Source organism: Carlito syrichta, unplaced genomic scaffold (genome assembly GCF_000164805.1).
Source record: "Carlito syrichta isolate Samal-C Ts95f unplaced genomic scaffold, Tarsius_syrichta-2.0.1 Scaffold316219, whole genome shotgun sequence".
NCBI classification, from domain to species: domain Eukaryota; kingdom Metazoa; phylum Chordata; class Mammalia; order Primates; family Tarsiidae; genus Carlito; species Carlito syrichta.
Window position 1 is genome coordinate 436,133 of NW_007260315.1, and position 25,171 is coordinate 461,303.

Sequence of the window (25,171 nt, forward strand, 5' to 3'; positions counted from 1 at the left end):
CCAACTCAAAAAAAAAAAAAAGTCCCTCTGGAAGACGGGCCTGCCTGGTCACCTTAGCAGACAGCCCAGCTCTTGGAAGGCCGCCCCCACGGGAGCTTCCTGCCGCTCCTTCCTCTGTGGATAGCCTCACACCCTGTAGCACCCCACGGTGCCGTGACAGAAACATGGAGCAAAGAGACCACAATGTCTCTGCCATGAGCCACATCACACTCTTGGACGTGACAAGAGCACTTGTACAATATCAGCATGTACAGTGGGCAGGTGAAAAGAAGGAACTTGGTCATAAATCTGGACAACTGACTATTTAATTAGCACTCGTTTCCTTGTTTTGGTAATGTGACAATTGCCACCTATTCTGATTGTCACTCCCTAATCCTGTCCGTCGAGGCCAGAGCCACCTTGAACTGTTAAAGGATGCCCGGGTGGCTGATCTCATCTTTCCGTTAAGTTAGAAAGAACCTTCCAGACTCATCAGAGCCCTGACAGCCAGAGCTGTCTACGTGCAGCCCGCAGCCCCAGAATCCGCTGCCCCTGACCTGTTCCTTCTCTATCTTCTGAGTCCCCAGGCCCTGAACCCTTCTTAGATGACAGGCAGGCTTAGGGAATCAACTTAGCCCATGAGGCAACGATCACATTCAGGCAGATGAAATGCGGTTATGGCTGAAGGCACAGAGGTAATAAAAGAAAAGGCTTTCCCAGAAAATCAACTTTTCTAGCATATGCCAGGCAAAATCACATCCAGACTGTAAAGAGTTTGGGCTAAAAGCCATGGAGCAAAACTGCCCGTGTCCTGCCTATTTTTAGAATAAGGCACAGAAGTCTTCAGACGTCCTGGTCCGACGGGCGGGGAGCGGGAGATAAGCCCTATTTTTTTTCTCTGCCTTAAAATGTGAATCTGTCCAAACTAAGTCAATTAAAACATAACACAGAGTCTTTAAACTGTGCGCCTATCCAAGTCAAATCATTTCAGAAAAGGCTGTATAATAACATCTTAGAATTACAGTGGCACCCTCTGTTTTGGGGATTTTCTAGAGGTCAAGCAGAAGGAAAACCAATGGCTTCCCAGGCACGTCTGTCTCTCCTGTACCTACTTGGGTGCTGATCCACTTTCAGCTCTGTCACTATATGGGCCTAGCCCCAGACGGTTCTGTTTCTGTCAGTATCAGGCACAAGCAGACCAGAGTCCAGACAAAGAAAATTAGGTCTTGGTTTCTTCAGACTATTTCATGTCCCTGGCAGACATTTTTAAAAAGCATTTGGCTGAGCTTTTTTTTTCCAAATGTCATTTTTAAATGACATTCTTCTTTCTTTTCTAAATATTCTCTATCTTATGGCCAGGTGTGGTGGCTCATGCCTATAATCCCAGCACTTTGGGAGGCCAAGGCGGGAGGATTTCTTAAGCTCAGGAGTTCAAGATCAGCCTGGGCAACATAGCAATACCTCATCTCTACAAAAAAAAATGGTTCAAAAAGTAGCCGGGTGTGGTGATGTGTGCCTGTAGCCCCAGCTACGCGGAAGGGTGAGGTGGGAGGATCGCCTGACCCCAGGAGGTTGAGGCTTTGGTGAGCTGTGATCGTACCACTGCACTCCAGTCTGGGCGACAGAATGAGACTCCCACCGAAAAAACAATGGTTTAAAAAGTAGCTGGGCACGGTGGTGCGTGCCTGTAGCCCCAGCTACTTGGGAGGGTGAGGTAGGAGGATCGCCTGAGCCCAGGCGGTTGAGGCTGTGGTGAGCTGTGATTGTACCGCTGCACTCCAACCTGGGTGACCGAGAAGAGACCATGACTCAAGATAACAATAATAATAACAATAATAAATATCCTCTGTCTTATAAATGCACTCATGGGAATACCTGGTGAAGACACCGTCTCAATCACCACGCCACGCGTCTGTGAGATTCAGGTCTCGTCTTCACCTTTGCCCTTGGCTGATTCACCCTTTATTTGATTTTAGGTCCAGCTGATGGAAGCATAGTTTACACGCTGTGCAATGAATACTGACAAAGGCATAAGGTCATAGAACAGCCACCCAAATCGGGTCCTTTAGCCCAGAGTTTCTCCACCCCCCGCCCTGGCAACCACCGGTTTGTTTTCTGTCCTTGGTTTTGCCTTTTCTGGAATGTCAGAGACATCAGATCAGACGGTGCATGGTGTTCTGTGTCTGGCTTCCTTCACTTAGCAGAATGCCTCGGAGACCCACCCTTCCTGCCATGCACGTCCGATACTTTGTTCTCTTTATTGCCACCAGTCACCCTTGTTGTGGACATACCACAGTTTTGTTTATCCGTTCCTCAGCTGATGAGTGTGTTCATTGTCGCCAAATTAATAAAACCCCTGTGAACACTGGCATGCAGGTCTGGGTGCGAATGCAGGCTTTCGTTCTCTTAGGCATTCACCTGGTGGTGGGACTGCTGGGTCCTGGGGTGGGTGGGCACAGAGCCATAAGAAGCGGTCAAATACTCTTCCAAGGTGCCTGCATGCTCTGCCTTCCTGCCGGTAGTTGCCAGCGGTCAACACACGGCACAGCCACCTTTCCTGTGTGTGTGTCAGCCATGCTCATAGGATGGGCTTCTCTCTGTGGGTTTCACTTACTTTTCCCTAATGATCCAGGTTGTGTGGCACCCTTTCCTGTACTTATTTTTCTTCTGTATATCTTCTTTGGTGACGTGTCTGTTCAATTCTCTGGCCAGGGTTTGCAGTCCGGCTGTTCATTCTTTACTGTTGAGCTTTGGGAATTCTTGATATATTCTGGGCAGAAGTTATGCAGCAGGTTTGTGGTTTGCAAATATGACTTCCCGTTTGTGCCTGCCTTTTTTAATTTCAACAGTAGCTTTTGACTCTCAGACTTTCTAATCTTGCCAACCTTTTTCTTTTATGCTTTGTGATCATTGTATGTAATCTAAGAAGTCTTTGCCTAATTCAAAGTCCCAAAGATGTTCCCCACTGTTTTACTTCTAGAAGTGTTATAGCTTCAGCCCCTAAATTTAGGTCCATTTCGAGTAAATGCTTGTATATGGAGCAACGTAAAGTGAAAGTTTTTTTTCCTTTTTTTTTTCCTTGAGTAGAGATCTCACTCTGTCACCCAAACTGGAGTGCAGTAGTGAGATCGCAGGTCACCACAGCCTCAACCACCGGGGCTCAGGTGATCCTTCCACTTCAGCCTCCTGAGTAGCTGGGACTCCAGGCAAGCCACGCCCAGCTAGGTTATTATTATTGTTATTGTTACTATTACTATTTGTAAAGATGAGGTCTCACCATGTGGCCTGGGCTGGTCTGGAACTCTTGGACTCAAGCAATCCTCCCACCTCAGCCTCCCAAAGTGCTGGGATTATAGGCATGAGCCACCAGGCCTAGTCAAAAGTTTGTTTCTTCCATACGGATATTATTTACTTTGTGTGACCCTAGTACTACAATCTGTGTGAAATAACCTTGCAGAGCAGAAATCCTCAGTGTCCTTATAATTCTGCTTCATTTAGCTGGAATTCCTTCACATGGAACAGGACCCAGGGTGGGGCTAATGTTTTGTTATATGTTAAATAAGAAGATACGGGGAGAAGGTGTCAGATGTGATATCCGCCATGACTGCATTTGAAAAAGGCCACTGATAGTTATAGATGTAGTATGCTGTACAAAGTCAACTGTCACATCATTGTCAGCTGGAAATATGCTCCTAATTCATCCTGCCAGAGTGATCTAAAAATTGTTCACAAATGCTAACTGGTTCCCTCTTAAGAACAATGAATATTTCTACATTTTGGCAGGAGGAATTTTTTTTCCTGGAGCCTAAAAAAACGTTCTGTTTTTTTCCTTTGGGGACATTTGACATATTTTCAAATGTGTGGCAAAGAGCTCGCAGAAATTAACTGAGACTAAGGCCGGAATCCCCTGAGGATCACAGAGCAGTGGAGGCTTGGATGCAGGGCAGGTCTGGCACACACTGCGGAAGGGAGGGAGGGCCCGCCCTGGGGAATGGGGAGGATATGGGTGTCTGGTGGGCGCCGGTGCCCATAGAAGGTGAGACAGGAAGAGTCAGCTTAGGAAGGAGGAGGGATTTCCTACTATTCAGATGGCCAGTAAGTCATGAAAAGTCCGTTCTCATTCTGCCGGGAAAGTTCTGTTCTGTAGACTAACAATCTTCATGTGTAGCGAAGCAGATTTTGTCCTCGGACACATTTTTTTCCCCTTCTCTGATAAATGGAACTCTTTCTACTCCCTCACCCCAGGAATGTTTTAAGGTTAATAAACTGCGAAGGGGCAGACCCCACCTTGGGGCTGTGTGAATGCGAGGCGAGGGCGCTCAGGACCTGGTTCGTCACCAGTCCCTTCACCTTTGCTTCAAAGTCTGGAGCTACCGGAGTTCATTCTGCCTGTGCCCTTCCTGAGTCCTCTGGTGGTCTCGTGGGTGGGCTGTGGCGTTCTCACTCGTGGACCCGACCGTCTCTGGCCTCTCTTCTCAGAAGTGAAACTCCCCGATCCACGAAGCCCCGTGTGTCAGGACCCCAAGTGTGTTCCCGCCACAGCCGTGGGGCTTTGAGCAACGTGGATTCAAGTCTGGGCTCGTCCTCGCTGCCTTTCCAGCCTGCGGCTTCCAGAAGTGACCCCTTGCCCCACACATGCCCCCGCAGGGATTTCAGAAAGGGAAAGGCCGTGTCCGCCCTCCCAACAACGATCAAAAGGCATCGTGTCCTCTAGACATCCCCAAAGTGTGAGGCCAAAAAAATTTTAATTAGAAGTCATATTTAACCAACACAAATACTCTGTGTTCCTCTGCCTGACTCAGTAGGCCAGACTTACCTACTTACCTTTCTTTCTTGCTTTCTCTTTCTTTTTCTTCCTTTCTTTCTTTCAATTTTATTTTAGAATTGGGTGCAGGTGAAGATTTGCCCCATAAGTCAGTTGCTTGCAGGTGAGGTCTGGACTTCCAGCAAGCCCTCTCTTCCCCTGGTGGTGGACCTGTCCGTTGTTCCCACCTTTGTGCTCGCTTATGAGTGAGAGCGTGCGGTGTTCAGTGTTTTGTTTCCATGAGAGTTCCCTTAGAATGATGCAGACCTTTCTTCTGAGATCCAGCCTCATGCTTCAGAGATTCTTCTTATTGAAAGAAACCCAGGCTGGGCAACAGAGCAAGACCTCGTCTCCACAACAAGAAGTCAAAAAATTAGCTAGGTGTGGTGGCACGTGCCTGTAGTGTTAGCTAATTGAGAGGCTGAGGTGGGAGGATCACCTGAGCCCGGGAGTTTGAGACTGTGGTGAGCCATGATCATGTCACTGCACTGCAGCTTGGGTGACAGAGTGAGATCCCACCTCAAAAAGAGAGAGAGGGAGGAAGGAAGGGAAGGGGAGAGAGAGAGAGAAAAAAAAGAAAGGAAGAAAGAGAAAAAGAAAAAAGAGAGGCAGGAAGGGGAGAGAGAGAAAAAGAAAGAAAGAAAGAGAAAAAGAAAGAAAGGGAAAAAGAAAAGAAAGAAAGAGAAAAAGAAAAGGAATCCATCTCCTCCCTTGAGAAATGCCAGGAAGGGGGGGGGGGAGAGAGAGAAAGAAAGAAAAAGAAAAGAGAGAAAGAGAAAAAGAAAAGGAATCCAGAGAGAGAGAGAGAAAGAAAGAAAAAGAAAAGAAAGAAAGAGAGAAAGAGAAAAAGAAAAGGAATCCAGAGAGAGAGAGAAAGAAAGAAAGAAAGAGAGAAAGAGAAAAAGAAAAGGAATCTGGGGGGGGAGAGAGAGAGAGAGAAAGAAAGAAAGAAAGAAAAAGAAAAGAAAGAAAGAGAGAAAGAGAAAAAGAAAAGGAATCGGGGGGGGGAGAGAGAGAGAGAGAGAGAGAAAGAAAAAGAAAAGAAAGAAAGAGAGAAAGAAAAAAAAAGAAAAGGAATCCAGAGAGAGAGAGAGAGAAAGAAAGAAAGAAAAAGAAAAGAAAGAAAGAGAAAAAGAAAAGGAATCCAGGGAGAGAGAGAGAGAGAGAGAAAGAAAGAGAAAGAAAGAAAGAAAAGGAATCCATCTCCTCCCTTGAGAATGCCAGGAAGGCAGGTAGGGTGGAATTCTTGAACTTTCATCTACAGAGGATTCTCCTGGGGCCAGGTTAACTGCAGATTTGGGAGTTCTGGGGACAGACCTGAGACCATGCATTGCTCACAAGCTCCTCACTCAGGGCAGCGAGGGCCGGGTAGAACCAGCAACTCCCCAGGCCAAGCTTACGACAGACAGCCTGGATCCGGGCCGGGCCCTTCTGGGTCACTCGCAGTGTCACACCATCATCCTCTCCGCTGGAGCTCGTGTCTCTTCATGCAGCTGCCACAGGGACAAAATGAGGTGACTTTTTTTTTTTTGAGTTGGAGTCTCACTCAGTCACCCAAGCTGGAGTGCAATGGCACGATCTGGCTACTGCAGCCTCCACCTGCTGGGCTCGGGCGATCCTCTCACCTCAGCCTTCCAAGTAGCTAGGACCGTAGGCACGCACCACCACGCCCGGCTAACTTTTTGATTCATTGTAGGGACGAGGTCTCACCAAGCTGCCCAGGCTGTTCTCGAACCCCTGGGCTTAGGCAGTCCTCTTGCCTCCACCTCCCAAAGTGCTGGGATGGCAGGTGTGAGCCACCGTGCCCAGAATGATGAATCATGTTTAACCCTTTTCCTGTCTGCCCCAAGAATACTCACCAGCAGCACTAGCAACTACAGCGTTCACCTCAAGAAAATTCGCAAATTACAACCTCACTTTACCCCCCTAAAGTCTGCCACAAAATAGCTTGCTTCTGTTATTATTTTCGCATTGCTCTGGTATATCAATCATCTTTGGAAACAGATGACATCACTCTCTCTATAGCATTCTGTTTTTAGTAATGGTATTTTCATTTACAAAATCTGGTAATTCTCTTTTTTAAAAATTCTCATTAGAATTAGAGATGCTCTGTTTAGAAATAACTCCAAGAACAGTGTTTTGGTTTGTTTGTTTGTTTGCTTGTTTGCTTGTTTGTTTGAGTCGGAGTCTCTCTCTATCGCCCAGGCTGGAGTGCAGTAGCATGATCACAGCCACTGCAGCCTCAGCCTGCTGGGATCAGGTGATCCTTCCGCCTCGGCCTTCCAAGTAGCTGGAACTATAGGTGTGTGCTACCACACTTGGCTCATTTTTTTTTAATTGTAGAGACGAGGTCTCACCAAGTTGCCCAGGCTGGTCTGGAACCCCTGGACTCAGGCAGTCCTCTTGCCCCTGCCTCCCAAAGTGCTGGTGTGAGCCACCACATCCGGCAAGAACAGTTTTTATATTTTATGTTCACATGGAAACTGGTCAGATTGGCTTCAGCCTCAAAGTGCGTGTTTGTGTAAAATGGAATTAATGCGGCAGCGAGCTGCACTTTTTTTTCTAAATAGGAAATGGTTTAAAACTTGCAACAGCCCAAAAGATAAGCAGTTAAGTGATACTTTTCGTTACCCAGTGCCTAGGATGTACACACCTGTGCTGAGTTGTCTGCCCGTGAACACCAGACACCAGGGACAGCTAGACTCCTAGGAATTCATCTGCAAGAATTCAAAACAGGGGCCGAAGCTGATATTCATTCACACGCAGCTTCACAGCACACGGCATCTACAGGCTTATGGGAAGTATCGTATGGAAACACTTTTATCGAGGATATCAGAGCAATGGTAGGAGCTTTAGAAACTTTGATGTTTGGGAGATTTATGCAAAGACGCTTAGACTAGACTCCTGCTCCTTCTTCCTGGAGTGGGTTTTATTTTTAACACCACGTATCACAAAAGGAGAGGAAGGGGTGGAAATAACTTTTCCGATCGGGGCTTTCCGACCGAGGATAGAAGTCGGGAATGATGATGTAGCACAAAGGAAAAGCCCTTGCTTGTACCTGATTGTCCCGGCTGCCCTTTGGAGACACACTGGACTTCCTGATGGGCAGGATGTCCTGGGGAAAAGCTCTGCCTGATGGCCAAAGCATGCCTACCCACGGCATCCACCACCTGGACATGAATGGCCGTTTAAGCCCAGCAGTTTGCACTCTGGACAGCAGTAAGGCTCGCTCCCAGGGAGGGGGGTGGGTAGAGTCGAATTCACAGTCTCCTGAGACCATGGCTGGCCCTTCCTCAGAGTGGAAGCCGGGTGGAATTCCGTGTAAGGTTCCATCCTGTCGGAAGCTCGGAGGGACAGCTCAGAGGTGACACATCTTAGGACAGCACCCGCCCAAAAATTGGAAAATGGAGGGTGTGGAGGAATGGGAACCCTCGGGCGTTGCTGGTGGGGACTTGAGGTGGTAAAAAGTTTGGCAATCGCTCAAAAAAATCAACACAGAGTTGCTGTAGGATCCAGCAGCTAGACTCCTAGGAATTCACCTGCAAGAATTCAAAACAGGGGCCGAAGCTGATATTCATTCACACGCAGCTTCACAGCAGCACTTTTCACCATAGCTAAAGCAAGAAACACCCCAGATGTCCACAAATGGACAAACAGATACTTTGTAGTCGATCCACCCACCCCATGGAATATTATCCAGCCATGAAAACTGCACGGGCTACAATGTTAAGTGAAAGGAGCCAGACACAAAAGGTTGCACACTGTAGGACTGATTCCAGTTAAGTAAATATCCAGAATAGGGAACCCCATCGAGACAGAAGGCAGACTGGTGGCAGCCAGAAGCTGTGGGGAAGAGGCCATGCGGGGTGCGATTGCTTAATGGGGACAGGATTTCCTTCTGGGGTGATGAAAATGTTCTGGAACTAGACAGAGGCGGTGGTTGCGCAACGCCGACGGCACCCAAGGCCACCGACTCGCACGCTTCCAAATGACTCGTTTTTATGGTATGTGCATTTCACCTCAGTAAACAGAAATGGTGACAGCGTGCTCCTGCCAAGGAAAGACTGCAGTTTTATTCCCGGAGTCAGACTTCCCAGCCAAGAAGTCAAGGCTAAAAGGCGTTTGCTGACAATGGAAGGAAAACGAGTCCGCTCCGATGGTTAGTCACTCCCCCCCATTGGAGGCAGCAGGGTGGGGCAAGGCGTGGGGAGGCCAGATGAGCCAGTGCTCTCCATCCTGAAGACGTACGCGTCCCATTCTGGGGAGTCATAGCGGCTCTGTGAGGTCATCCCACCGGACAGATAAGGCATTCACGGACCGTAAAAATGACAGTCTGCACATGGAACATTTTGTCCCCCGAAGACGTTCGCGGTAAACACCCACAAACTGAGCCTCAGTTGATGGGAGAATATGGGGCCTTGTGGCAGGAAGGTTGTATTCCAGCACAGCCACAGACGCAAACAACAATGAGCACCCCTAAGAGAGAGCCCTGAAAAGCAGATCCAAAGCATGGCCTGTTTCCAAACTCAAAAAGTGATAAAACCACGTGATAAAACCACGGCCCGTTGCAGATAGGAGTCTGGAGATCACGTGTCCACGGCCAGGGGCATCCACGTTCCGCCACGGTGCTTCTCGGCTGGGAAGGATCACAGTGGCCACAGCCTCCCGCTTAGAACGTCCCTCAGAGATTTCCGAATGCATGACTGCTTACGATGCTTGAGATCAGGCTACCCCCAGGTGAGTGTTTGCTGCTTGCAGCATACGCAGAACCTTCTGGAATACATGAAGGATGGAGGAGAACCCACTGTCTCTAAAACTCTGAGTTTGGCTGGCATGGTGGCTCACACCTGTCATCCCAACACTCTGGGAGACCAAGGTGGGAGGATCACTTGAGCCCAGGAGTTCGAGACCCATCTGAGCCATCTAGCGAGACCCTGGCTCTACCAAAACGGTCAGCTCCCCACTTGGTCTGAAGGGGGCAGGGGTGCCCAGCTTTGGGGTGGGTCGTCTTCACCTCGTCCACCAACCACAGTCCTGATCTGTATATGTATCTCTCGCCCCAAAGAATTATCTTAACTGCCCCCCAATGCCTGAGGTCTAAAACCTAAAGGAACTGGCGGGTAGGAATGGTCATGACACTGAGGTGAGAACGGCCCATGGGCTTCCAACCGAATGCCTCCATGGCCTTAAATATGACTTAGCCATGACCTTAGGCTGCGTTGTCAAATTCTTCATTTCACCATGATTGTGGAGACAGCATTATACGCGTTCTGCAAAGACAGACCCGCTTCCTAGCTGGACACTTTGTACAGAAGACGTCACTTCTAGGCAACAGAAGAAAAGACTAGAAAAATGACTCAAGCTCCCCTCAGTCTCAGGGCCAGATAGGAGAGGAACTTCCAATGTCAAAGAAAATGGAACGTGCAGGTGATGGGTCTGTGTGAAGGAGCACACCACAGGGACTCGGGTGATCCTTCTGCCTCAGCCTTCCAAGTAGCTGGGTCGCACCAAGTTGACTCTTGATTCCCTGGCCTCAGGCAATTCTCTCACCTCAGTCTCCCGAGGTGCTGGGATTACAGGCGTGAGTCGCCACGCCCAGCTCTCCTTTTTCACTATTTAAAATTTTTTATGGCCGGGCACAGTAGTCCCAGCACTTTGGGAGGCTGAGGTGAGAAGATTGCCTGAGCCCAGAGGTTCGAGACCAGCCCAGACAACTTCACGAGACCTCATCTTTACCATAAGTCAAAAACTCAGCTGGGTGTGGTAGCACACGCCTGTAGCTCCAGCTACTTGGAAGGCTGAGGCGGAAGGATCGCCGGATCCCAGCAGGTCGACACTGGGGTGGCCATGAGCATGCCACTGCCCTCCAGCCTCGGTAGATGGAGTGAGACTCCAACTCAAAAAACAATTTTTTTTTATTGTGGTGAATTTGTTTTTAATTTTTGTTTGTTATGTAGTTTATTTCTCTGCAATTCAACTAGATGTGGAAGGGAATAAGGAAAATATGGAACCCAAAGAATTGTAGCGAGAGCACAAAGATTCCAGGGATACTGCGAGCAAATGGGATGGAGGGGGTGCTCTCCTGAGCTACAGAAGGAATGATCTGGTAGTTTAAGATAAAACAAGCCCAATTTCTTAGAGTTGTCCACAGTCAGCAATGGTGATCCTCTTGCTGGTCTTCCATTCTTGGACCCAAAGCCCTCCATGGCTTGCACAGCATTCATGCCTTCTTTCACCTTGCCAAAAACCACACGCTTGCCATCCAACCATTCAGTCTTAGTAGTGCAGACGAAAAATGGAAACGTTTGTGTTGGGTCCAGCATTTGCCATGAACAAGATGCCGGAAGCTGTATGCTTCAGGATGAAGTTCTCATCATCAAATTTCTCCCCATAGATGGCTTTGCCTCCAGTGCCATTATGGCATGTAAAGTCACCGCCCTGGCATGTAAACCCTGGAATCATTCTGTGAAAGCAGGAACCCTTATCATCGAATCCTTTCTCTCTTGTGCTCAGAGCACAAAAGTTTTCTGCTGTCTTTGGAACTTTGTCTGCAAACAGCTCGAAGGAGACGCGGCCCGAGGGCTCACCACCATCGACTTCCATCGAGAACACGGTGGGGTTGACCGTGGCTGATGGAAAAAGGCTCAAGGAGGCAGTGTTTGCAAAGCGGCCTGTTTTTAATTTATTTTTCAGTTCAAACATTATTTTTGTTTTTAAATTTTTCATTGTGATAAAATACTCACAGCATAAAAGTTACCATGTGATCGTGGTTAAGCGAACAGACCAGTGATGTTAAGTACATTCTGTTGTTGTCCAACCGTCACCACCGCCCGTCCTCAGATCTTTTTCACCTTCCCAAACTGAGACTCTGTCCCCAGTAAATGCTGACTCCCCATTTCCCCCTCCTGCCAGCCCCTGGCAGCCACCATACTACTTTCTATCTCGGTAAACTTGACTGTTCTAGGGACGGCGTGTTAGTGGGCTCACAGAGGTCTCGTCCTTTTGTGACTGGCTTATTTGTGTCAGCACAGTGTCTTCAAGGGTCGTCTACACTGTAGCAGTAGGAGTGCTTCCTTCCTCTGTTAGGCTGGACACTTTGTTGCATGGAGAGCCGGCTTGTTTTTAATCCATCCACACATTGATGGGCGTTTGGGCTGTTTCCACCTTTTGGCTTTTGTGAGTTATGCTGCAAGGCGGTCCAGCTTTCTGCTCCGAGTCCCTGTTTTCGCTTCTTTGGGGTCAACGAGTATACCCAGAAGTGGAATTGCTGGAGCCTGTGTTAATTCTTGTTCCTCGTTTTTGAAGGAACCACCACACTGTTTTCCACAGCGACTGCTGCACTGAGCATTCCCATCAGCCATGCACAGGGGTTCTGATTTCCCCACCTTGTCGGGGTCTCACGCTGTTGCCCAGGCTGGAGTGCAGTGGCATGAGCACGACTTGCTGCAGCCTTGAACTCCTGGTTCAAGTTATCCTCCTGCCTCAACCTCCTGAGTAGCTGGGACTACAGGTACACACCACCTTGCCCCGTTCATTTCTTGTAGAGATGGTCTCGCGATGTCGCCCAGGCTGGTTTCAAACCCCTCAAACCCCTGATCTCAAGAGATCCTCTTGCCTCAGCCTCCCAGAGTGCTGGGATTAAAGGCATGAGCCACCGTGCCTGGCTAGTTTTGTTTCTTTTCGAATAATAGCCATCCTAATGAGTGTGGACATACAATTTTATGTGTTTCAGAAGCGCTCTATATGTTAATGTGCACGAACCAAAGAAGAGATTACCTAATCACTTAAACATCTGGGGGTCGTTTTGAGATCTGGATGCAATACACATTTCCACACCTACTGCATGCAGTAGATTGAGAAAAATGGAGATGAAATTGTAGAAATGCGTTTGAAACCTTTTTTAAAAATACTGAAAAGACTTAAAAAGAAGCCAAGGAAGTCGATTCCTTCATCCCAACCTAACATTATCATTTCACAATAACTTCACTTGGGTAACTTGAGGTAATTTTTTTCTCACATTTAATATTTTTTTCCTCTTAAACTCTTTGACTTCTTTCTTTCGCCAGAACTTACTCTCTAACCTATGTGGCAGTAGGTGATAGTTTACATGTAATACTCCCTGAAGACTCTGGCTCTTTGAGAATGAAAAATGTGGTTTCGGAAGGGAGCACTTCACATTATTCACTGCGGAAACTGAACCTGTGTTGTTCCCACAGGGTCAGCCCGGACCAGTGGGCCCCCAGGGCTACAACGGCCCCCCGGGGCTGCAAGGCTTCCCGGGACTGCAGGGCCGCAAAGGTGACAAGGGTGAGCGAGGCGCTCCAGGAATAACCGGACCCAAAGGAGACGTGGTACGCACCCCTGCCGACGCGCCCCGGCGGTGGGAGGGTGGGGGGCTCCGACCTTCGCTGAGTCTGTCTGCCTTCTTTGCAGGGAGCGAGAGGCGTTTCTGGATTCCCTGGTGCCGATGGAATTCCCGTAAGTCCTTTTGGAAGAGTAGAATTGGAAAACCTGCGTGCGTGCTGAGCAATACATTTACGACTTATGGAAACATTCTGAATGAGCCCCTCCCCCGCTTCTTGTGTAGAACCTACAACGCGTGGGCCCATATGTGCATGTTTCCCGGGAACTCCGTCCAGCCTTGAACAAATTGTTTCCTTTGTAAACATTCTTATAGACTCGGCTTGGGAATCGAGGCTGCTTTGCTAAAACCAGACATTGTTCTGGAGTAAAACGCCAGATTCTGCTGTTCTTAAAGGCTCGGCAGAGAGCCATTCTAGAAACTTCATCTGAACTACACAACGACCCGCACAGAAAGTGGTCTGCCAAGCGCGGGACAGAGGAAGCCCCGTCAATGCCTTTGAGCAGCATCTAAATCCTTAGGGCAATCACAGAGAAAACGAGAAAAAGGCAGGGCATGGTTTGTTCATGAGAAAATCCCCAAATGCAATAAAATGTGTTTTTCTCATCTAGTTTACTTTACTGCTGTGGCATTAAAGAAAAACAAACAAAACAGCATGAGTCACAGCCTTCCTCACAGGGACCCCTCGAAGATTTCCCAGGACTGGCTTCCTGGCCAGACCTGACCTCAGGGACCCGCCTCCCATCTGGCCCCTGCCGTGGGTCGCCTGCTTCACGAACCTCCCACCAGTGCTCAGATGTGTGTGTCCTTCTCCCGCGTGTGTGTCTCCCAGTCACCGACCACGCACACGCGCAGGGAGAGAGACCCCCTTCCCAGGCCGCTGAGTCAGACAAGAAAGAAAGGGGATCCGTGGAGAGTTGGCCCAGAGAACTCCTGCCTCTTCCCAGCTCTGTAGCTCCACTGTCGGGGAGACTTCAAGAAGGAAGCAGTGAGAGCAAGAGAAAGGAAGCCTCGTTTTCCAAGACGAGACTTCCTTAGCCGGTGGTGGTCCCGTGGTGGACGCAGACACTCGGGGACACCACGCTGCCCTGAACACTTCAGGAGATAACTTTCTCATGGGTCAGAATCTCAAGAAGTGGGCAGAGTGAAAGAATCTGCACATCCCAAAGGTTCAAGAAGTGATGAAAGCCTGAAACTAGATCGCCCATTTTTAAGGTCCTTTTTTGGGCTCTTTCAATTGCTCATGGGTTTTGTCTTTGGGAAGCTGAGATCTGAGATAAAATGAGTGACACTGCAGGAATAAAAATACCATGTTTTCTTTTGTCTTTCCCCTTCACCCTCATTTAATGGCACAAGCAAATATTCAAATCAGGGAGGAAGGAAGCAGCCCATGGGGGGAATGGTGGTCGGGTGCAGGCACCACCGTCTTCTACAGAATCTTGGCTCTGCTCAAGGGTAGACAGTTTCCTTAGCGGCGGAACTCTGATCCTACAGATCACATCGATTTCAACACCCCCTGACATAACCGAGCAGTTCACCAATGTGGAGTTTGGGGGCCCGCCTCATTTTAGCCCTCTAGAAGTCATCTATCAAAACGTATGTGCAGAGAGATCTTAGACACATCTAGAAATGTGTTGAATGAGGTGTGGGGCGGTAAGAGAAAGACACTTAGCTCGATCTAATTGAAGTTCTTCTTTGAGACGATTCCCAACTAAGATCAGGGTGACATGCCATTTCCAATGGCTCAGATCAGCTCTAAGCGGGTAAGAGGGACCCAGGGCAAGTAGGTAATGCAGGAGAAGAGTAAAGAACTCGGTGGGGACACGATAAGCAAAAACGTCATGGAGTCCTGACGACCTTGAGCTGTCTTCTCAAGCTGGATTGGAAGGATCGGCTTTTCGAGACCCCTCGTGTCTTTTCTCCAGCTCTGCTTCCAGAGGGTGAAATGGTGCTCTCTGCAGAGATGTCTCTGACTCCCCAGAGAGGCTGGCTGAAAAGTCTGTCAGATCTCTCGTCGGACAGGACCAGTCCAGAGCTTTGTGCATCCATAGAAGAGACATGCAAAGGAAAGAACACATCTACGTTTCTGTGATTGTGTTTCTTAATAGCATTCAGGCTACAGGGCACTGCATTGAGAGCTTGTTCATCTTGGAGGTTTCCAAATTTCTCCAAGTACATATAAAGGACGCCCTAATGGTCAAAAATAACTCGAATAGATATATATTCTCTATTGACTCTCTACTGACAGGAGCACTCTAGCTTTTTATTATGAAGGATGTCCAGTTTGAACAAAGCAGCCTCAATTCCGAAGCCAATAATATGTATATATATATATATTCCTTAATATATATATATATATACACACACCCACACACAGGGGGTGCCAAAAAATGTATACTTATTTTGAGCATGAAGTTTGCTCAAAAGGTGACGTTAGTCCAATGAATGCTAGCATCACCGTGCGACAGGCAGGACAGTCAAGAAGATGGCGGAAGCACACTTGTGCGAACATCATACTGCACGTTGCTATAGTCATTCAACCCAACTTCAAAAAGTAATACATAGATAACATCTCTTAAAATGTTATCGTTTATATCTATAATGTATATACAGTTGGCTTATTATCAAGAAAACCAAAGTCTAAAACAAATTGCACAATCCTAAAGCTTATGTCTAAATATCTATTGTTTAAAGAAATAACACAGCACGCTGGGGTCATGTCACGCATGAATCACAGAGTACAAACCCAGGCCCTTCACGTCTCCTGGGACCCGACGGAGGCAGTGAATGGGACGTCCACGGATTAGCTTGACTTTCCAGTTGCTCGGCAGACATTTGCTCACGTTGCCTCTCCTGCTCCCAGAAGGCTCAGAACGCCTGATATGCTTTATATTCGTGTTTAAAATCTAAAAAGTAGTGTTCCCCAGGAAAGTAAATAAAGGAAAATTAGCTCTTGTAAGCCTGGCCAGGGGGCTGATGAAGTCCCACTGCAGGTGTGAATATCCTCTCTGTATAGGCTGTGCATCTGTCAGACTCACCATCTAAAATCCAACTGGGCACAACTGATAGGGAAATCCCTGTTATGCCTGAAAAGGCGCTGTTGACTTCAGGATTCTTTTCTAGAATTTAGAAACGACAACAAATCTACCCTTACGAATCCCTGCGGAGAGACAACCACCCCCGCCCCCAATGCAGAAGGCAGAAGGAGACCCAGGACAGTTCATTTCCTCCCCAAACCCGTGTGAAAGACAACTCTGCCCTGAAAGCCTTTTCATGATTCGAATGATACCGTGTGCCTTTGCTTATTTAACCTTGTATCCATTCATTCGTTTGTTTTTGAGTTGTCTCTTCCTCGGAGAGGAATGCTGCCTATAAGGATAGTTAAATATTTAAAACTGTTCTGGCCTCCCTTCCGCGTGAGGTTGCTGCAAGAGCCCTCACCAGACACCAGCTCTGCCGGTGTTTCACTGTTGGACTTCCCACCTTCCAGAACTGGAGAACACAGTTCTGCTGTTTACAAGCTACCCAGTCTATGATATTTTGTCCTAACAGCCGAACAGACCAAGACAGTATCCTTAACGCCTTTCAGTCATGGATCGTAAAGCATGTCGTGCAGAATTCAGAATTCTGTAGTACACTTTGAGAAGCATTTCCTTCAAAAATAATCAAAGCAAAAAGAAAAGTTCTGTAAAGCACTGACCTTCTGTTTTCCAGAACAATTAATTCACTCACTACTCTGTTCACTTTGTCGCCATAGGGTTTAACTAAACTATGGAACAGTGAATAATAAAGGATATTAATACTTGGAACTGTAAAGAAAACGTTCTGTCACACGGTTATATGAAAACAAGCAACTGCGGGCTGGAAGGCTCACTCTCAGTGTTTCTCTCCCAGGGACATCCAGGGCAAGGTGGGCCCCGGGGAAGGCCCGGCTACGATGGCTGCAACGGGACCCGGGGAGACGCAGGCCCACAGGGGCCTCCCGGCTCTGGGGGCTTCTCCGGCCCTCCTGTGAGTATCCCACCGTTCGTGCACTTCAGGGGCCTGCAGCCCTGAGGGGTGGGCGCTCAGAGTACGAATGGGCCACTGCTGCCATGTCTCGAGCATGGGACCCTTGTAAGAAACTGTCTTAGGCTCTAAAATAGGAGTCACCTCCTGTTTGCTCAGCAGTGGGGCAGGTGGACACCTGCCAAGCCTTGTCCTCACGGCCTGGGGGGTTCCTCCCTCTCGGGGCAGAAGGATGGAAGCATCCATCCCCTGGCGTCTGTCGACTCTTCTAGCCCCAAGCGCCTCCATTCTCAGGCCTCTTCCTTTAAACGTGAGGCAGGAGAGAACTGGCCTGGCCGGCATTGTTCCCTCCTGCAGTCTCCCAAGGTCACTTGCCTTTCTCATTCACACAGCAGTGAGGAATGCAGTGATAGTAAAATGACAATTGAAAAGCAGAAACCTTGACAAAAATCTCTGTCAGTCACTTTTTTTATTAGATGACAAAATTGTTTGTGACATGAAAGTGGAGTCACATTTTCCAGCATGTACGGTGCAGGAGTTAGTTTTATATTTTATATTGTTTTATTCTTTTGAGTCAAATTTTCACTCTGTCACCCAGGCTGGAGTGTAGAAGCATGATCATGACAATCAGCCTCGACTTTCTGATTCTTCCGCCTCAGCCTTCCAAGTAGCTGGGGCTACGGGCGTGTGCCACCACGCCCAACTAATTTTTTGATATTTTGTAGAGACCTGGTTTCTCTATTTTGCCCAAGATGGTCTCAAACTCCTGGCCTCCCAAAGTACTAAGATTACAGGTGTGAACCACTATGCCCAACCAGAGTTTGTTTTTTAATGGAAGAGCTTTAATATAATCATCTATTTTGTGGCCTCTTTTATTATTTTAGGTCTTTGCAAAGAATCCTGAAATATGTTTTCAGTAGCATATTGCTACCTTCATGCCATGAAAATCTTGCAAATTAAGGGTTATACTAAAATTTTGTTTGACAAGATTTTTTTTAACTTTAAAAAAAAAGGCAAAATTTAAGGTGGGGAATAGCTGTCACTGCCACTCTTCACCATGTTGTCACCCAAAACAAATCAATTTCTCATGCTAATTGATTTCATTTCTACCTTGGAATACCTCTTTCCTTGGCTGTTTCTTTTTTATGTGGTTCAACTTTTCAGTAAACGACATCCTTTTCTACTCTATTCCATCATAAATTTCATTATCAAGAAACATAGCCATTACTGTAAAATACTGATGTTTATATGTAGAGACCTGGTTTCTGTATTTTACCCAAGATGGTCTCGAACTCCTGGGCTCAAGCATTTAGCCTGCCTTGGCCTCCCAAAGTGCAAAGATTACAGGCATGAACCACCATGCCTGTAATATTTACGCATACACATTGTTTATACCTACTGTTTATTTTTGACACAATTCCAACTTTAAAGAATGACCTAGGCTGGGCACGGTGGCTCATGCCTATAATCCCAGCACTTTGGGAGGCCAAGGCAAGAGGATTGCTTGAGCCTGGAGTTTGAGACCAGCCTGGGCAACATAGCAATACTTTGTCTCTACAAAGAATCCAAAAATTGGCCGGGCTCGGTGGCTCAGCCTGTAATCCCTTGCCTTTGGGAGGCCGAGGTGAGTGGATTGCCTGAGCTCGCGGGTTTGACACCCGCCTGGCGAGACCTCAACTTGGCGAGACCTCATCTCTACAATAAATCAAAAAATCAGCCGGGCGTGGTAGCGCATGCCTGTTATTCCGGCTACTTGGAAGACTGAGGCGGAAGGATCACCGGAGCCCAGCAGGCGAGGCTGCAGTGGCCAGGAGCAGCCACTGCACTCCAGTCTGGGCAACCAAGTGAGACTTCAACTCAAAAAAAAAAAAAAAAAAGAATCCAAAAATTGACCAGGTGTGGTGTGCAAGCCTTTAGTCCCAACTACTCGGGAGGCTGAGATGGGAAGATCACCTAAGCCCAGGAGGTCAAGGCCATGGTGACCTGGTGCCACTGCACTCCAGCCTGTACAATAAAGTGAGAACCCGGCTCAAAAAAATTTTTTAATAAAAAAATAAAGAATGATCCAGTACCTCTCCTGCAAATGGTGCTTAAGAGCACATGTGTGAATATTTTTTAGTGCATTAATGCCAAAGCAAGCATATAGTAATATTGTTTCAAAGAAAAATAGCATACTGGTCTATTAGAGGATTCATTTACAAAGGCATTACTTGGGTTTTTGAAAATAAATTAACTCCCATAAAGCATTACCATTTTAACTTAGGACAAGTATTGTTGGGTCAGTGTGAAATTAAAGGTCTCGCCCTTGTGGTTGAATATAGGGGTTGGTGTTCAGAATAACCTACATAAGCCATGAGTACAATTAGACATTGCCTAGAAGAACCAAATGGCCACAGGTGCCCTGAATATTAATGGACTGTTTTGTGTTTTGTCTTTTTACCACGTATCTGCTCATTAGGGACCCCAAGGACCCAAAGGACAGAAAGGCGAGCCTTACGCACTGTCTAGAGAAGACCGCGACAAATACAGGGTACGTTTGCTAGAGATGGGGACCAGTCAGGGACTCAGCACAAAAGAGCAATTAGCAAAGTTAATTGCCAGGCGAACCCTGCGTGTAAGAGCGAATGCAGTGGAGTGCACAGAATGCTGGAGTGACACAACGTCATCATGAGTTTAAAGACCTCTTCTTTCCATTCCAGTTGTTGTCAGTCTTATGTTTGTTTGTGGGCATATCTCTTTCTTTCGCTTAGCCACAGCACTCAGAGTCAAATATTAGGCAATTAGCACACCCATGTCCCGACAGAGCTGGTATGTTCTGTTGGCTTATTTTCAACCCTGCAGTGACATGGAACTGGATCTAAAAAATGTTTGAAAGCTACAATTCTCAAAATTATGTCTTCTCCATTAGGGTGAACCTGGGGAGCCTGGACTGGTTGGTTTCCAGGTAGGTTTATTTTTATTAGCAAATATTTCAACCGAAAGTTTCAGAACGTTAGGACTCCAAATACCAGTCTACCTCTCATAAAAAAACATTCTCTTGTTGTCTGTCCATAGGGGCCGCCCGGCCACCCTGGGCCTGTGGGACAGATGGGTCCAGTTGGAGCCCCAGGAAGACCCGTAAGTAGCCGGGTGCCTGTGCTCACCCTGGACTATGGTCACGCCGTGCCTCACAGATGCCACCTTGCCAACCATTGAATACTTTAAAAGTATAGTATTTTAAGTATACTTTAGTACTTAAGAATACCCTGAAATACTTCTAAAGCATAAAAGTTTCCAGGAAACTCTGTTGCCTACAGACATGGTGGGAAACACCAAGACAGAAAACAAGCCATACTCTGCATTGCACAACGGATAGGGAAATCCCTGGAATACCGGAGAAGGAGCTATTTGCTTCAGGATTGTTTTTCAGAACTTTTTTAAAGAAAACAAAACCTACCTTGAGGAATGAGGACTCAGAACAGGCTCACTGCCAGCCACGACAGATTCTGACCAGGTGCTGGCAGGGTGCCCTTAAGTCATGCGTGAGCTCCCACAGGTGACAAAGGGCCCTCATCCCTGGGCAGAGTAGACCAAATTCCCACAGGTCCATGAGGAGGAAACAGACTCTGCCTGGACCATGCTCATTATAGCAGGTGGATCACACCTGGGCCATGGACATTACAGTGGATGGATCACACCTGGACCATGCCCAGTATGGATGGGTCACACTTGGGCCATGGCCATTAAGGCAGGTGGATATACCTGGGCCATGATCGTTTTAGCAGGCAGGGCACACCTGGGCCATGGCCATGGCCATTGCAGTGGGAGACTCATACCTGGGCCGTGCTCGTTATAGTGGATGGAGCACACCTGGGTCATGGCCATTAAGGTGGGTGGGTCACACCTGGGCCATGATCATTATAGCAGGTAATTCACACCTGGGCCATGGCCATTGTAGCAGGAGAATCACGCCTGGGCCATGCCCGTTACAGTGGATGTATCACACCTGGGCCATTACTATTAAGGCAGATGGGACACACCTGGGCCATGATCGTTATAGCAGGCAAATCACACCTGGGCCATGGCCATTGTAGCAGGAGAATCATGCCTGGGCCATGCTCCTTATAGTGGATGGATCACTCCTGGACTATGACCATTAAGCAGGTGGGTCATACCTGGGCCACGGCCATTGTAGTGGGGAGGGAGGACGTCATGCCTGAGTCATGCCCACTGTAGTGGATGGATCACACCTGAGCCATGGTCATTATAACCAATAGATCACACCTGGGCCAAGGCCATTATAGCAGCTGAGATACTGGCCATCATTTAACATAATGGCCCCAGTGACCCCTGAATGGAGGCCTATGGGTAGTCCTTCCTCCTGCAAATCGGCGGCAGAGTGAGGTGTGACCAGACAAATGCTGAGTGCAGGATGACTGATCACTCGGAGGGAAGAGTAGGGAAGGTACAGAGCTGATGCAGCCCTCTGTCCACAGCCACCTCTGCACAGTCACCTAGAGATGGACTGGCCACCACCAGAGGGCTTCTGACTCCCCTTCCCCACGTCTCAGTAGTAAGACAAGTAGGCCTTGTGTTGTACAAGGAGAGACTTAGGCTGCAGGTGCGCAGGACCTTCTCACAGAAAACCCTGCTCAGGACTGAGACACACTACCCAGAGATGCTCTGAGGTTTGTTTCTCAACAGATATTAAGAAAAAAATGAACACATGTATGTTTAGGGAGATTCCGTCATACTAACAGTTGGGAAGGGGGGCACTCAGAATTATCTTGACATGATAATCACCAACCATAATAGTAGATTTCAGCCAGGCTCAGTGCCTCAGCCTGTAATCCCGCGCCTTTGGGAGGCTGAGGTGAGTGGATGGCCTGAGCCCACGGGTTCGAGACCCACCTGGGCAGCGAGACCTCATCTCTACAGTAAATCAAAAAATCAGCCAGGCGTGGTAGCACATGCCTGTAATTCCGGCTCCTCGGAAGGCTGAGGCGGAAGGATCGCCGGAGCCCGGCAGGTCGAGGCTGTGGTGGCCGGGAGCGGCCACTACACTCCAGTCTGGGCGACAGAGTGAGACTCCAACTCAAAAAAAAAAAAATGTAGATTTAATTTTTACAAAGCAAATTTCCCTGGTGCCTGAAAGTCATTTTTGCAAGATGCTTTCTGCTATGAAAGAAAGGTCTGGCCCAATAGATTGAAACAAGGATGCCCTGTTCTTGCTTTCTCACGGCTCAGGGTTGTTGACTCAGTCCCGCACACAGGCCCCGTGGCTGGGGTTTTATACCCTAAATACTCAGGTCAGGGAAGTCAGACGCGACACATTGTACCCACGGGGGCCTTAGCTGAGCTGACAGCCGTGGGCTTTTCACATGAGCCACACAGCATCTTTCACAGCCCCCCTCCCAACCACCCCTTTGCAAAATACTTCTTCAAATGCATTTTCGATGCCTTTGTCCTAAGTCTGGTGTTGACGCTGGACGCCTTGCAGAAAGGTGCACTGGGTATCTGCAGGTAGACTTCCCACTCTGCGGTGTTGGCCTGGTGGTGCATTCCATTCGTGAGCATTCGCTGGGCCACCCGCAAGGAGTGCTGGACGGCGTCTCCTAGGGACTCCCAGAGGAAGTGGGAGAAGCTATATCCGCAGTCGCAGGGCCTAGGACCTCGCAAAGGGACCAGAACAAACATGGAGAGGACACGGGTGAAGTCAAAAGCCCAAACACACAAAAACAAAGCAGAAACAGCTGTCCATAGACAACGGGCAGACTCTGAGAACCGGAGCTGAACCCAGGCCTGGCCCAGCTTGTGGTCCCAGCAGAGCCAAATGCATCAGAAACTTCCATGCATGCTCGAGTGTTCTAAATATCCAGCCAGTGGCTTTCCCAGAGCTTTCAAGCAGATGTTATCTGGGCCTGGGATAAAGAAAACACTTTACGAATGTCTTTGTGTTTGTGCAGGGACCACCCGGACCCCCTGGGCCAAAAGGACAGCCAGTAAGTTGGTTTTGAGCGATGAGGGCGGGGGTGGGGGCAACTTAAGTATTCGTGCGTTTTCTTTTATCCTAAAATGACTTGGTTGGCAACTATGTATTGTTTATATTGTGATGAGAGCCATTTGGTAGGTTTTTAAGACTTCATGTGAAACTCTGAGGATAGATACGCAGTGCCTTGTAACCCCTGCCACCTTGGATGAGGATCAGTTACCACATTCCTGCTGCGGCACGAAACCAAACATACGAATGTTTGATTGAAAACGTTTACCAAGCCGGGCTCGGTGGCTCAGCCTGTAATCCTGTGCTTTGGGAGGCTGAGGTGAGCGGATTGCCTGAGCCTGTGGGTTCGTGACCCACCTGGGCAACTTGGCGAGACCACATCTCTACAATAAATCAAAAATGAGCCGGGCGTGGTAGTTCCGGCTTCTCGGAAGGCTGAGGCGGAAGGATCGCCGGAGCCCGGCAGGTCGAGGCTGCGGTGGCCGGGAGCGGCCACTGCACTCCAGTCTGGGCGACGGAGTGAGACTCCAACACAAAAAGAAAAAAAAAGAAAAGAAAACGTTTACCAGAACGATCGAGGGAGAGCACGCATTGATCCATACGTGTGAATTCACGAGAACAGACGATGTGTAGCTGGATTTGGCAGAGGGAAGTGGTGTCATCCTCCTCACCTGGATGCAATTAGGGTCCAGGGGGCCGAATGTCAGCCTCTCGGGATACAGTCGGTGAGACTTAAGCCAGGTGGGAGCACAGAGCCCTGCTGTGCTTATCAGAGAAAGATGCTTAAGGTGGTTGGAATAACCACAAAGTAGGTGTTTTAGAACTCGGGTCCTTTATGACCTGAGAACGCTGAATGAATGTCCACGACAAATGAGTGGGACTGACGAGGGGCGTGTTGGATCAAAGCTCAACGTGGGCTTCCAGTGGGAAACCTCTAGAAACCTTCTTCTGTCCTGTGTCCAGCCAAACCCACCCGTTCCCATCCACCCCACACGAAGCCCCATTGCTGCGATTCCTGGTGACCACAGCTGCCACCCGCCCCCGTGTCCCAAGCTCCCATCCCCTCCAAGGCGGCTTCCGGCCACTCCGGGGCTTCCTAAGGCTGCAGGACGCCCCACCGCCTGGTGGCCTGGAGTGGAAAAGGAGGGCCCAGAGCCAGGAGCAGTGGAAGTCGGACAGGATAGCCGGGCCAAGGAAGCAGCCACTGAGCCCCCAGCTCAGACGTGAGCCTCAGATCTCCACGTGCTGCAGCAAACACAAACAGCCCTCCTCACCCCTGAGCAGGCCACTTCCTGATGGCTTTGCCAGCCAGCTTGGGGGCCAGAGGGGCACCATGGCGGGGACTCGCTCAGTTGCATTCTGACCTAGCCTGGCTGCATTTCTGTGCTTTGATTTCAGCTCCCAGCCAGGTGGGAAAGAAGCGGAAGGCAAAAATTAATGAAAGGCTTTGCTTTTATTTTCACAAAGTCTGGACGTGGGAGGAGGGCGGACAGTATGCCGCAGAGAGAAAGATCAGCTTGATCCGCTGTCACGGCGGGAGTGTGGAAACCCTGGGAAAGACGCAGAGCTGCTTGGAAGTTAGGAGAAAGAGGCCTGTGTCTGTGATGTGCATGAGTTTGCGAGCTAGCTTTTGCGACGTTCACCAAGGTCACGTCGATCCTTCCATGAGTGAAACTATTAAATACTTGCGAAGACACCGGGCCTGACTTTGCCTCTTAAGCAAAAGGAGGAAGGCGTGGGATGAAACCCCAAGAATCAACTAAAATCGTTAAATTCCAAGGGATTCAAAATCCCCTACCAATAAAATGATAGAAAATGTTTATATGAAATTAGGATCATTTTACCAAAATGAGAAAAGACTGAATTTTGCAAAAGAAGGGAACGGACCGTGATCTTCAAATGTGGAATCTGAGCGATGAAAACGGGCTGTTTCCGAGTCTGGAGGGGCCAGAACCCAGGGAAAGGCTCTTGGGCTATGACCCACAGAGACAGTCCAGCAATGATTAAGAGTCAGAACCACCGGGGGTCAGATCTGAGC

The 25,171-nt window shown here is 48.4% G+C and overlaps 1 protein-coding gene across 1 annotated transcript in view; it reads left to right on the plus strand.

The window, feature by feature from the left end:
- COL4A2 (collagen type IV alpha 2 chain) overlaps window positions 1–25,171 on the plus strand; it is a 227,685-nt gene that overhangs the window by 127,319 nt on the left and 75,195 nt on the right. The window contains exons 4-10 of the mRNA XM_021706945.1: window positions 13,000–13,134; window positions 13,217–13,261; window positions 17,040–17,156; window positions 19,612–19,683; window positions 20,062–20,097; window positions 20,208–20,270; window positions 23,099–23,134. Coding sequence (XP_021562620.1) covers window positions 13,000–13,134; window positions 13,217–13,261; window positions 17,040–17,156; window positions 19,612–19,683; window positions 20,062–20,097; window positions 20,208–20,270; window positions 23,099–23,134 — 504 coding nt within the window. The remainder of the gene's footprint in view (window positions 1–12,999; window positions 13,135–13,216; window positions 13,262–17,039; window positions 17,157–19,611; window positions 19,684–20,061; window positions 20,098–20,207; window positions 20,271–23,098; window positions 23,135–25,171) is intronic.